Source organism: Ascaphus truei, chromosome 6, assembly GCF_040206685.1.
Source record: "Ascaphus truei isolate aAscTru1 chromosome 6, aAscTru1.hap1, whole genome shotgun sequence".
NCBI lineage: Eukaryota > Metazoa > Chordata > Amphibia > Anura > Ascaphidae > Ascaphus > Ascaphus truei.
The window spans coordinates 101,096,885-101,110,439 of NC_134488.1; the positions used below are offsets into that span (position 1 = coordinate 101,096,885).

Below are 13,555 nucleotides of genomic sequence, written 5' to 3' on the forward strand. Positions count from 1 at the left end.
TACCTTCTGTAGATGTTAAACATAAGAAATACATTAAGGGAGACGAGTCACTATGTCCTTTCTGAACATAGTGTCCAGCATTCTGCAGGTAAAGGAGTAAAGCTACCCAAAATTACTGCAATGCATTACAACAATAGTGACCAATTACAAGTACTACCATAGTCGTTAATTTTTAAAATCTCAAAACATACTGACACATAACACATTTTTTGTTTTAACGTTTGCTGCTATATCATGGGGATTGAGCGGTTGTTAATTCCTTTCCCCGAAATCTCTTTTTGTCTTATCTTCTCTGTTTATTCGCTCTCCCTCCAAGTGTGGGCAGTGACATCATCACACTGAAATCACAGCTTCTTTTGATTGGCTCCGCCATGTTGTTCAACCTCAGGCAGCAGGGATTTATTGAGTGACTCAGGATGGTCCAAGAACATTTGGGAGGAGCCTGCATGGATATTGCGGGATGATTAGAGGAGAATCTCCCTTTAATATCCTGTTTAACAGTGGCAATTTGGTGTAAGCAAGCTGTGTTTGGCCCATATTACCTAAGTGGATCTGCTATTGTAAACCTGCTTCAGTCTAAGATGCAAAACCATATTAAGTTGCTGTTAAATGCATTAGGATAATGCTGGCCATATAAAAATCACTTTGTTCATTAAACTGTCCAAGTATTGGTACACAACTTTTATTTTTTACCTTTGTTTTTATTTTTATTTTCCTGTAACGTTCTGGAAACATCAGGTTATATACGTTATGTTGTAGGTGAGACTAACCATTACTTTTGTTTGCAAAAGAAAAATACATATTTGTATTTTTCTCAAAACCTTTTGGTAGGGAAGCTGCAATTTTTGCCCATTTAATAGGGACCTTGCTTGCATACATTCATGGTCTTCAGCTTCTATATGAAAACGAGGCAATGAATGAATTGGAGAATGTGAATGCAGCTTTCATTTCGGAGGAGTTATCTACTGAACGCAATGCAATTACAGCCTTTCTTTTTGATTAACATTCCATTTGACATCATACATGGCAGGTCAGCACTAAGAGGTTACCACATCCCTTGGAGAAATACTTCCATTAAAATGTCCTGCTTAGACAAAGGAAGCAGTTGTTATGATGCAGTGACTACAGTGTACAAGGTGTTACGTTCTGGATGAAATCCTTGCTTACTATACATATGCATACCACTTTATGTGGCTTATTCCATATCCACAGATCGGGACGTTTTTGTCCAAAATTTTATATTTACTTCAATGGGAATTTGGTCCGAAAGTCCACGGCTGATTGTGAATAAGCCCCTATATGTTCGCTTTTATCCATCATCAATGAGACAATAAAATTAACATCAATCCTTCATCCTCTATCGACTTTAGTGACTACCAGTTGTAATGCAGATCAGAAGTGTGTGCATATGGTTCTCAAATGTAGAATTGTAATGTGCTTATGAATTCTGTATTCATAAAGTGTTATATGTAAATTATGGATATTCTTTTAGATTATCAGAAACATTTAAAAATGGAATCTTTAAATATGTATATTTTACAAAATGTTGTAGGAATAACAAACGTAATCATTGGATGATTTTTTTTTTAGATTTTCTGTACAATTAACACTAGTCTTAAAGTTTATAGGTCTTTTTTTTTTTTTTTGCTGTCTTATCCCTCCTCCCAAAATTACCTTAATTAAATGTCTTTCAGTGCAGGGGATTTTTATTTTTCCATATTTATTCTACTATGTAATTTGCCAAATAGGAAACTGCAAAATACCCATGACTCACTTTTACCAGTGAATAACTTCCACATCTCTACTGTGTCCATTTAGTAAAAGAACCAACAATAGTCATGGAAACTAAGTTAAAAAAAAGACCAATGTGTCCTCAATATGACCTCTACTGCATAGGTTATGTAAGAGTTAAGAGTAATGTTTTGCTGATAACATTACTGCTGGCCTTTTCGCTGTTGCCAGATTGACAAATATGTTATATTACTTAAAAAAATAAATAAAAATACAGCACCAGACCAGAGGAACAGATGAGCCCATACCTACCGTATCATTAGATAACCTCTGTGGTAAGAATGATCCTCTTCTGTAATTAGTTTTGGTCTGACATTATTTAATTAGCTTGCAAATGTAATGGTTCATTTACCTGTCCCGAAATAGACCTGTGAATTTAAGTCTTATACATTTCCACTTGAACCGCTGCACCTCTAGAGAAACAACATTGTGTGGCAGGATTTGCACACGATCTGTGATTACAATGCTTGTTTTATTAAGCTTTTTGAGATATAATATGACTGTAAATAAAGAAGGCATGTCAGGCACTATTACCATCCAATGGCCCTTCAATCAGAAGAACAACAAGTTAATGGAAGTTCAAGTAAGCATAAGGCTTGTGGATGTTCATTTTTTTCAGCGACCAAAGGAAATGCGTTATTCAAAGTTCAATTGTAGGTTGCAATGCTAGACTTTATGGTGCTGGGCAGCTTCACATTACAGAAATAATCTGCAACCCCATTTACTATAACCCTAATTTATAATCAAAATCTGCTTATCACTGTCTTATTATCTTCTATGAGGGTATGGATCTGGGTCATACAGTACCAGGACTTGCATCTTCCAACTTTTTTAAGAGTTACAGTAGTTGTTCAATATTTTAATGTTTCAGACATTTAAGTAATTATTCCATTTCTCGATGGTCCCCCTTAAATATTTAAAAGACCTTGCACTCATTGCTTCGTTGTCATTAGCTGAAGTAAAATAAACCGCACATTTAAAGAAAAATGCCAGCCTCGGATTTTGGATCGTCCAAAATGAATATCATGGCACACATCAACTGTGCTGGGCACACAGACAGGAGGACTAGTAGATTTATAAAGAGTCAGGCAGATTTTACTTTAACGTAGTAGCACAAGTAAAATGTCTTGTATGCCCCAGTGAATTTCACTGTGGAGGCAACATAAAAAATGTTTTTAAAGAATTTAACAGTCTTATTGGCGTCCCTGAACAATTCTAAACATAGTAACAGAAAAGGTTTGGCTTCTTGCCTTTAATCTTTTTAAATTATTATTATTTTATATGTAACCCCTCTATGTTCCAGTACTTCAGAATATACGCCGGGTGCTGAGTTGCGGGCCTGAGTCCTTATGACTATGATAAATACCACATGTGCATGGAGCAAACAAGTGGACACAACTGCCACAACCCTTTGTTATATAACTGATTTATATATAAATATTTATATATATTAAGCGGTTAACAGGAACTTCGTGATCCTTAGAAACAGGATCACCACATACTAATCACAATAAATTCTCATTACAGTTCACATAAGCGCTCTGCGGGTGTGTATGTTAATTTCAAGTCAAGAGGTCACCCAATCCTGGGTATGCAGGCCTATATTTGAGGTATAGGTACACTGTTGGAACTCATGTTTGTAACTGGGTGTAGCAGACCTGTACTTCGCTGTTTCCTCTGACCATGGGGGGATCCCCTCCTTCGGCTATCTCCTCCGTATGGCTCCTGATATCAGCTGCTGGGCTATCTAGCTCTTTTGGCTACTCCATCCTCTCAGCAACTACAATCTCATCCACGCGGGACGCATGCAGGTCCCCTCACACAGGTTTCTATCGATCGAGCCTGACTCTTTCAGGCCCAGGCAGATCTGCCTTGAACTGTCAGGGCGATCACCTTTTAACAACTCTACTCCATCCAAGTCCCTCCTTCCCCAATCTCTACTGGCTCATCATAGTCACATATACATAGGAGAGGAATCTGTTAAGGGGAAGTGTTCATGGGTTGCCTGAAATACCCAGGGGGTTACAGCTACATGGTGCATTTCATAATTAAAATTTATCCTTGATAAAGCGCCCAACATGGTGCGAAACGCGTTGGACGACAAGCCTCCTTTTTACATGGCGTAGCTCATTTTTGTTCTTCCGGCAAAGCGCTGCCTCTTTGGAGAATTTTCCATACATATCTTAGGGGCCTCTGAATGAGCAGTTGTTAGGGAATCGAGACTTTTTTTTTTTTACCCTCTCACCCCCTTATTCTTGTCACAGAGTAAATAAAGATAATGGAAAGGTAGAATGGGGGAGGGGTGCGGGAGACATCTGGCAGTACAATCACTTTCTAAACACCAATTGACATCAGAAAAAGTGAGTATCCAAAGAAAAACATCTCTTATGTCTCATCTCACCATATTTACAAAATAACTTTAAGCGATTGATTAAAATACACTGTCACTGGCATTTGTTCACTTTGGTCCTAGGAGGAATTGCACCTTGTTCCACAGCAGAAGAGTAAGAGACCATTACCGTTACACTTTGTACTAAAATTAGATGTATTCCATCTACGGAGTTAAACACCAATTTAATTTGTATTCACAGCCTCTCTATTTATGTTTGAGAAATTTTCATTTTCACTTCTCTATCCTACCAGGTGTTTTATCAGCGTGCGGATATGGCCATCGGCTCACTTACTATCAACGAGGAGCGCTCAGAGATCATTGACTTTTCAGTGCCCTTCGTGGAAACGGGGATCAGTGTAATGGTGTCCAGGAGCAATGGCACTGTCTCCCCTTCAGCATTTCTTGGTAATGATAAATATATTATACTTCATCCTTGACCATCCTCCTGTTTTACCTAATATCGTAGGACTGAACTACTGTAAGTTAAGTAAACTATATCCCCATTTCCAAACTGGTGTTTTCATCATGTGGACAACCTAACCCAGAGTGAATTTGTAGGAGTGTGGGGATGATACAGATTTAGCTTTGTTAAGCCAGGCCCACATTCTTGGGACCTTCCCTAAACAATTGTAGTTGTTTTACAGTTCCCACAGCCACTGAAGCTATACTGTGTATTTACTTTAATAGGTTTAGCATGTAGTTTTGCTACCATGATTTAATCAATAAGGCACTCAGAGATGAAGAGGGTTATTGATTGAACTGTGATAGTTCCAAGTGGGACACGATCACATGGAATCTCGATTGGCACTAATTCAGTTTAATGTAGAATACACATAGATTTCTAACTATTTACTATGAATTTAGAAATTGGAGCACAATATAGATAATGTATATAAAATAAGACAAAACACAGTCCAGATTTGTAAATGTGAGTAGATGGGAATCAGGTAGAAAGTAATATAGTAGCAATTTGTCGTTGTTTTTTTTATGTTGCCCATTGACTGCTATAGTGACTTATCGTGCCCATATTATATGGGCATGATGAACCACTCTGCCAATCAATGGGTAGAGTGTGGTGGTACTTGTGCCGGGGTGGGTGGTTAGGCCTCCCGGGTGGTAGCGGGAGAGGGTGGGTTAAGCCCTTAATTACTATAGCGTTATTAACCGCTAAGGTGATTAAGGGGTTGGGAGCCATTAGATTGTACTTTTTCTTGTTGTGTTCCTGCCAACGGAGGGCATGGACGCGGAGGATGATGATGGCGCCATTTATCCTGGCAGTGGTCAGTAGAATTTTATTTACTTTATTCTGCTGTATATTGTTTTATTTAGAATGGGCAAATGCACGATTATCCATAACTGGATAATAGTAATTTTGCCCATTACCATACTGTATGTGTTGGGGGGAGGGGGGTTGTTGGGGGTAGAGGAGGTGGGTATTAGGGGTTTTCTTTTAAATGTTTATTGGGGGTAGAGGAATTGGGTGAAGGGGGTAGTTGCCCCAAGGGTGGGTGTTTAGGCCTACCGGGTGGGTAGCGGGACTGGTTAAGCCCTTCATTACCCTAGCAGTCTCCTCCGCTATAGTAGTGAAGGGGTTAACTCCTCCCGCAACCTTCCTGGCAGACCAAACCACCCATTCTGGGGCTACTACCCCCTTCATCCACCCCCCCCTGCTCCCAATAAACAGGCTATTGAAGTTGAACCCCTTCATTGCCTTAGCGGCTAGCCGCTAAGGTAATGAAGCTGTTTTAATAACAAATGTAATACTAGTGTACGTGAGCAGGGAGTCTCCAGAAGCAGAACCGCGTTGATTTCAGGTCTGGGGACCCCCTGCTTCCCGAGATACAGACCCAGCTTATGGGGTGCCGGTACCTCCTATGCAATGTTTAAATGTCCCGCGTCACGTGACTGGGACATTTAAATGCATAAGAGATACCAGCACTCCATATCTGGGCCTGTATCTTGGGAAGCAGGGGGTCACCGGACCTGAAATCAATTTGGTTCTGTTCCGGAGACCCCCTGCTCACATACTGTACACTAGTAATACATTTTTTATGAAAACACTGCGACCGCTGGCAAGATATGCACAGGGAGAGGTGGCTCTCTCTGTGCAGCTCCCAGCCAGATCGCACAGTGAGAAATTTGAGAGAGGCTGAGATTAGTTTTTCTGCCTCGCTGAGTGGTTTGGGCATTTTCCTGCTGCACAGTTTGAGATGGATTCAGATTCTTTCTGAATACCGTGATGGCTCACCTGACAAACTGTTCGGCGAGAACATGCCAAACCTTGCAAGGTAGCAGCGATCTAATCGAGGCTTGCGAGGTAGCAGCGATCTAATCGAGGCATAGACCCCTTAGTCTCCCTTATTATCAGGATCCCCTATTTTACTTACTATCTGAATAAAAGTACAAAAACAGGCCTCCCTGACCAATGCGTGTTTGTGAAACGTAAGGTATCATGCCTAGTCCCATCCCATATGTTCCTGATAGGAAGTGTAATACCATGCAAGGTTTATAAAGTAGCAGTCTTAATGCTTTCTTTCAGAATAGCCCAAACATATTGTTATATATCTGAAAGTGCCAGACAGTTAGGGCAGTTAGAAGGTAGGCTTTGATTTATAAAAAAGAAGTTAACCTTGAAACCAGGGCAGTCTCCTATATAAAAAAAAAATATATCTGTCTGGGGCTTGTTCACTTACCAAATGTAGGATGTTGGGGTTCCAAGAAAAAAAATGGCATTATATGAGGGTGTTACATGTGGTGGGAGGTTTATGCCACAGTGGATGAAGTTCTGAAGATTGTGCTGTTGGTGTGTTAAATATTGTGCAATACTTCATGGGCTTCAGGACTCTTTACAGTGTTGTACAAGACTGAAGACTGCTAGAGATTGAATACCTGCCAGAGATTCTTACCACTGGTATATTCTCTGTGCTTGATTGTGCACTGTAGAATTCCATTTGCAGGTTCAGCAAGGCTGTCAGATAAAAGGAACAGGCAGGTAGCACATTGATGAAAACTTGAGAATAGTAAAATCAGGTCTGATCAAGTCTCACCTACGTTCGAGACTGGAGGGTTGAAAACAAAGGGAAAAAAAAGGGAACATGACGCTTGACATAACGGGAAAAAAAATAAGTAAAGCAATATATGTAAAAGGGACAGAATAGAAAAGGGATTACATATAATAAATGATAGCAAAACATTCATTTTAATAGGAAAAAGAAAAGAAGAAAAATACAATTGATGGGAGTCACAAGCTGTTGGCAAATTCACCCTGGTTTTAATGTCTGAAGACATGCCTTGTGTTGGATTACGTTCAGATAATCTCACCCTCAGGAACTGCCATGTATTTGCCCTGATTCATACAAGGCTTGTCTTTGATTTTATAAGTCCTGTCCCTAATGTCTTTGTCAATATTATGAGAGGTTTGTTCCTTTCATTTATACAAGTCCTGTCAGCTAGAGGGGTGAGATTCTGGAGGCCACTGTAGAAGTACAGTAGGTTAACTAGTCTAGGAGTTGTAGAGGCAGATTGTACCTCCATATTACTTTAAATGCACAATCGGTTTCTCTATTAAAATCTCACATTTCATAGTCCAGGTGAATCTGCACAAATGTTAAAAATATTGCTAAATTGCTTCCGCAGCTGGGGAGCACTTCTATCTCTCCCCTTCTCTGGGGAAACAGTCTCTCAGCATAGCAGCTTTCAGTCTGTCTTTTAAACCATTTCCTTGTTCACTCTAGGAGTTTCATTAAGTCCATTAGTTAGCAGCTGATGCTGGCTTCTCTTTGAGGAATTAACTCTCTATGGACTGGAAAGCACACTTACTGCTCTGTTCCAGCCCCTAGAGGACAGTGATGGTATCACAATATATATATATTGTGGGAGTCTTGCTGAGTCTTTTCCATCTGACATGGAGTTCTGACCTACCTCTGTCTGTGACATCTACTTACTGAGTGGTGACGTATTTTTTTCTCTCTGTTACCCCTTATACTTGTGTACCCATTTCATGTAAACCATTGCATCAAATTATATGGCATAATATTTTTACATGTGGTCACAAGATCTCAGTGTAGGTTGATTGTCATGCAGGTGTGCATATACACAGCAACCTGCACCCTGTATATGTCTTGCTTTGGATCTTTATCTTAGACCCTTGCCTCCAGGTCCATTATGTCTAGGTAGTGTTGAGCCCCCCTCTTCTTTTATATTTCATCCCCTGTTTTAATCACTTGAATAAAATTCTATTTGTTACACTTTCATTTATGTCCATGTGCTATTTAAAGGTTGCTTTCTCCTTGTTGTTTCCATATTCATTTAACCTTTAGCACCACTGTTTAGTCACACTATATATGACTTATGAACAGGTGTTCTGGACACAATCTATTTAAGTGTTGAGCGATATTCCTGTGTGTCATAATACATATACATACATACATACACACACACACACACACACACACACACACACACACACACACACACACACACACACACACACACACACACACACACACACAGACACACACACACACACACACACACACACACACACACACACACACACACACACACACACACACACACACACACACACACACACACACACACACACCATATCTACTTGCTCTCTCAATTCTTCCCCTTGCTCTGCTGATACGATTGTGACATAGCAAAGACGCTGGTGGTCTTGCTGCTATGTAGAACATTCGTATGCATAGTTTTTCCTGCTAAGCCAACGGCAAAGCAAAACCAGTGTTTTGCCTTTGTTTCACCTCAGCCACGGCTTGAAGCAGATATGCTTAAACTACAGGAAGTCCTAGTTTCTTTGGACCAAATGATTATGATTTGTCCCCACCCAAAAGGAGAAGTTGGAGTCGATTGTGACCCCTGTGCAGCATACTTCTGAAACTGGGTGGATAGTGGACAGTAATGGAGTAATGGAGGAGTGAACCATGGGGCCTGGTTTGGGAGGGAATATGAGGCAGTGTTTTAGCCATGTTAAGCTTGAAGCGATGAAGGGACATCCAGGCAGAGATTGCTGATTGCACGCTGTAATTTTTTTTACTTGACTGTAGATGTAGATAAATATAGTTGTGGGTCATGGGCATAGAGAGGATAAATGAATAGAAAGGAGTCAATGAGGTCACCCAGCGAGAGGGTATAAAGAGAGAAGAGTAGGGAACCAAAACAGAGCATTGAGGTGCACCTATAGAGAGATCCATAGAGGTGGAGGATGTGTTGGCAAAAGAGACACTGAAGGAACTGTAAAGGTTAGGAGGAAAACGAGACGAGTGCCACGGATGCCAAGATTGAAAAATGTGTAGGAGAAGAGGGTGGTCAGCAGTATCAAAAGCTTAGGAGAGGTCAAGAAGAATCAGAATGGAGTTGTTTCTTTAATATTTGACATTTAGCTACGTTGGTGAGTGAGGTCTCTGTTAAATATATTGGAGAGGATCAAGTAGGTTATGGGGAGTTGAGTAAGAGAAGTAAGCATTAAGAAACTATTTATTTCACTTCTAAACATGTTTAAAAGGCAAAAGGGAGACAGGGTAGTAGTAACAAGGGAAGGAAGAGCCAAGGGTGTTATTCTTGAGATTAGGTTGAACAAGAGCATGCTTCGAAAGAGATGGAGGAGTTAGATATTTAACTTATACACATAATTGAGGATAGGGACCAAGGTAGAAGTGAGAGGTTTCAGGAGGTGTGAAGGAATGGGTTATAGGCTGCATGTGGTGGAGTAGCGCAACAGAGACACTTCTTCCTCTGTAACTGGAGAAAACCAGTCAAAGGCAGAAGGAGGAGAAAAGTGGAGTAGACAGAGGGAGTATCTTTCCATACAGATTTCCCCTTGCCATTGGAATAATTGGCAAAGTCTTGCTATGTAATGTACGAAGCAGAGCATGATGTAGCAGAAGGTTGAAGAAGGGAGTCAAAACAGAAGATGTGATGTGAGTTGGATTTCCCTGAGGCACAGGGAGATAAACGTGACTTGCCCAAGGTCACAAGAATCCGACAGCGGGAATTAAACCAGGTTCCCCTGCTTCAAACTCAGTGCCAGTCAGTGTTTTTACTCACTGAGCCGCTACTTCTCCAGGTTCAATGTAAGACAAGGCATGGCTGGGGAAAAAAGGAGGAGCGTGGCTCCCGATTTAAAAACATCTCCAAGTTTTTTTTATTGAAATGGCCACCGGCATCTGCAGCTCTCTCCTCTCTCCCTGCGTCATCAGGCTGATGCACGTGCGCGGCGCACATCTCCAATGTTTTTTTTTTTTATTATAACATTCAATGCTTTATTCCTAACACACACACATGTGCTACTGTTGTGTGAGTGACCGCTCCCGGCTGTTGCTGTGCCGGTTTCTGAGCACACTCTGTATGGTTGGAGTCCCCCTCACTGCTTAATCTGGGGGCCGCTACCGTGCTAATATCATTTAAAGAACTTTGGACACTCCTTATACCACCCGACCCGAGGGAGGGTTTCTACAGAGGCTGCAATACCATTCCCGGCTATTCATGTAAAGGAGGAATCCTACAGCTGTAACCTGAGATGCCTGCCAGAGAAACCAGTTCCTGACTCCTGAACCCCTACCTGTCAATTGGTAACTTGTGTGCTGTGCACACTCAATGCTTATGTTCTAGCTTTTTGATGTACGCAGAATATTTATCCCTACTTTATATTTTAATTTACTTCACTATTTGCGTTTTGCGCTGTTTTTTGTTTCCATTCCGCAACTCTGTCATGGCTGCCGCATCGCCCTAACTGCGCATGCGCGACTTCTAGGGATCCCTGCACAACGGAGCGCCATCTGTGACCTGCCTCCCTCTCTGTAATGGCCGCCGCATCTCCTGGGGCTACACTGCACAGGTGCTAGCTTCCACGCATGCACGAACGCACACAAAATGGCGGCCTTGGACTGCAGATGCCGCCGAGAGCCCCCGGCGATGCGCTCACCCCTGCAGCTCCCTGACACAGCGCGAGCCTGTGTCTCTCTCTCTCATAAAGAGTAATCAGGATTAGTCATGTACTGTAAGCCTAAACTATTAACCCATTGGCGAACTATCCAACAATCAAAAATAGGCTGTGTGTGGCGAGCACGCCCATTCTAAATGAAACTACTTTGTGTTTTGTCACTGAAATTGTGTTTTGATATTTTTTTTTTTTTGTAACAATTTTTTTATTGGACACGTTCACAAATTAATGTACATACAGAAATGTCATGAGCCCATAACACTTCAACTCAATACAATCATGTACTGTAGTGACCAATAACATTTTCCCGTTTTCTATAGGAGGAAAGAGAAAGAGGGGGGGGGGGAAGAAGTGGAGGGGAGGGAAGGAGACAAACAAGTGGGGGGGGGGGAGATGGATGGATAGGTGGGGGGTTCGCCCAGAGGCTTCCTTGACATCCTCTCCTGGAGTCAGGGGGGTACTAAAGGTTCAGAAGGTTGGACGATTTAGGTTTTATCTCTCTAACCAGGGGTCCCAAGTGTTCCAAAACTGAGGCATCTTCTTTTGGAGCATAGCCGTCAGCTTCTCCATAGTCATGACCTCATTTATTCTTCTAATTACTGTAGTTCTCGAGGGGGCCTTAATCTGTTTCCAGGCGGCCGCTATAGAGCATCTGGCCGCTGTCAGCATGGCCGTGATCAGCCTAGACATTGGCGGCGGGAGGTCGTCAATGGGTTTGCTCAGCACCAGGGTCAGAGGATCAAGGGGAAGGGGGAGCCCGTGACCTCATAGATAAGCGTCTGGATCATGGTCCAGTACATATGAATCTCCGGACATGACCACCAAATGTGGGCCATGTGTGTTTTGATGTTTTTGATTGAATGAAAGATTTTTTTTGTGTATAATTACAATTAGAAGTTTCACTTAAAACGCACATGCTCGCCACACACCATTTTTTTTTAGATGCATTTGTAATCCTGGAACAAGTCAGTTCAGGGGCATTCAAGCTTCAATAACCTGCCTCTTTAAAATGCATTCAATTTGTCATGTCTCCCTTTGGAAATGTTTTCATGCCAATCCATTTGCAGGGATTGTAGAACCTACACAGGCACCAGTTCTTAGCCAAGAACAGGAAGACTAAGTAGTGTCCTAGATTCTAGGCGACTTCTGAATAAATTACATTATTTTTATAAGTATTACAGCCCAGAGGAACACTTGTGGGAACCAGCAAGCAAAATTCATGTTCCCAACCAAGCCTTATCCTCATGGTCACAGACATCTTCTAGGGGTGGAGGTACTGTACGGAATCTGCACTAAGGTAATACCTGAAGCACGATGGACAGCAGCCTAAACGCATCTCTAATCTGTCTAAGGCTAAGGCCCCGGTAACTCCGCTGCAAAGCGCGCCCGCGAGATTGGCGGCGCGTGCAGCCGATTCCCTGGTTTGCTGCTCACTGCAGGAAGAGAGACCGGGGGGGGCGTGGCGGGGGAGTGACGGGGGCGCAGCCATGACGTCACCCGGCAGGTTCGCCCTCATTGGCTGAACCGCCGGGGGGCGTGCCGTATCGCTCGTCGCGAGTCCTGCTCTCAATTCTATTGAGAGCAGGAGCAACTCTCGCCCCAGCGCTGTGGCCCCCCCTCGCAGCAGGCCCGACGCCATTGAGGGGAAGGCTCTCGTCCGTGCAGCGTCCGCCACAGCGGACGCTGTAGTAGGCAGCGGAGTCAAGGCCTTAGGCAGCGCTTATAGTGCCGGCTACGGATGACATCACCCGTCTCCGTAGCCATTGCGAAAGTTGTAATCTGTTTTGGAGACGTCTCTGGTTACAAGGGGAGTGATGTCAGGCAAGGGGGAAGGCTGAAACAGAGAGGAGTTGTAATTTCTGTTTGTATGCTGAATTTACTTTACTTTTACTTTAAATTATGGTAGAATTTACTATGTTAAAGTTGTTAATATAGTGTGTTTCACTTGACAGACACACAATCACAAACACACACACACACACACACACACACACACACACACACACACACACACACACACACACACACACACACACACACACACACACATCCCCCCTCTCCCTGCACATCACACACAGATGCTACCTTTCCCTGCACTCACACACACATCCCCCCTCTCCCTGCACTCACACACACACATTCCCCCTCTCCTTGCACTCACACACACACATTCCCCCTCTCCTTGCACTCACACACACATCTCCCCTGCCCTGCACTCACACACACACACACTCACACACACATCCCCCCTTCTCCCTACACACACATCCCCCCTTCTCCCTGCACTCACACACACACATTCCCCCTCTCCTTGCACTCACACACACATCTCCCCTGCCCTGCACTCACACACACACACACACACACACACACATCCCAACTTTCCCTGCACTTACACACACATCCCC

The 13,555-nt window shown here is 42.7% G+C and overlaps 1 protein-coding gene across 1 annotated transcript in view; it reads left to right on the forward strand.

Moving 5' to 3' along the window:
* The window catches only part of GRIN2D (glutamate ionotropic receptor NMDA type subunit 2D), a 370,096-nt gene that overhangs the window by 239,179 nt on the left and 117,362 nt on the right, over positions 1 to 13,555 (forward strand). Inside the window, exon 7 of the mRNA XM_075605369.1 lies at positions 4,435 to 4,588. Coding sequence (XP_075461484.1) covers positions 4,435 to 4,588 — 154 coding nt within the window. The remainder of the gene's footprint in view (positions 1 to 4,434; positions 4,589 to 13,555) is intronic.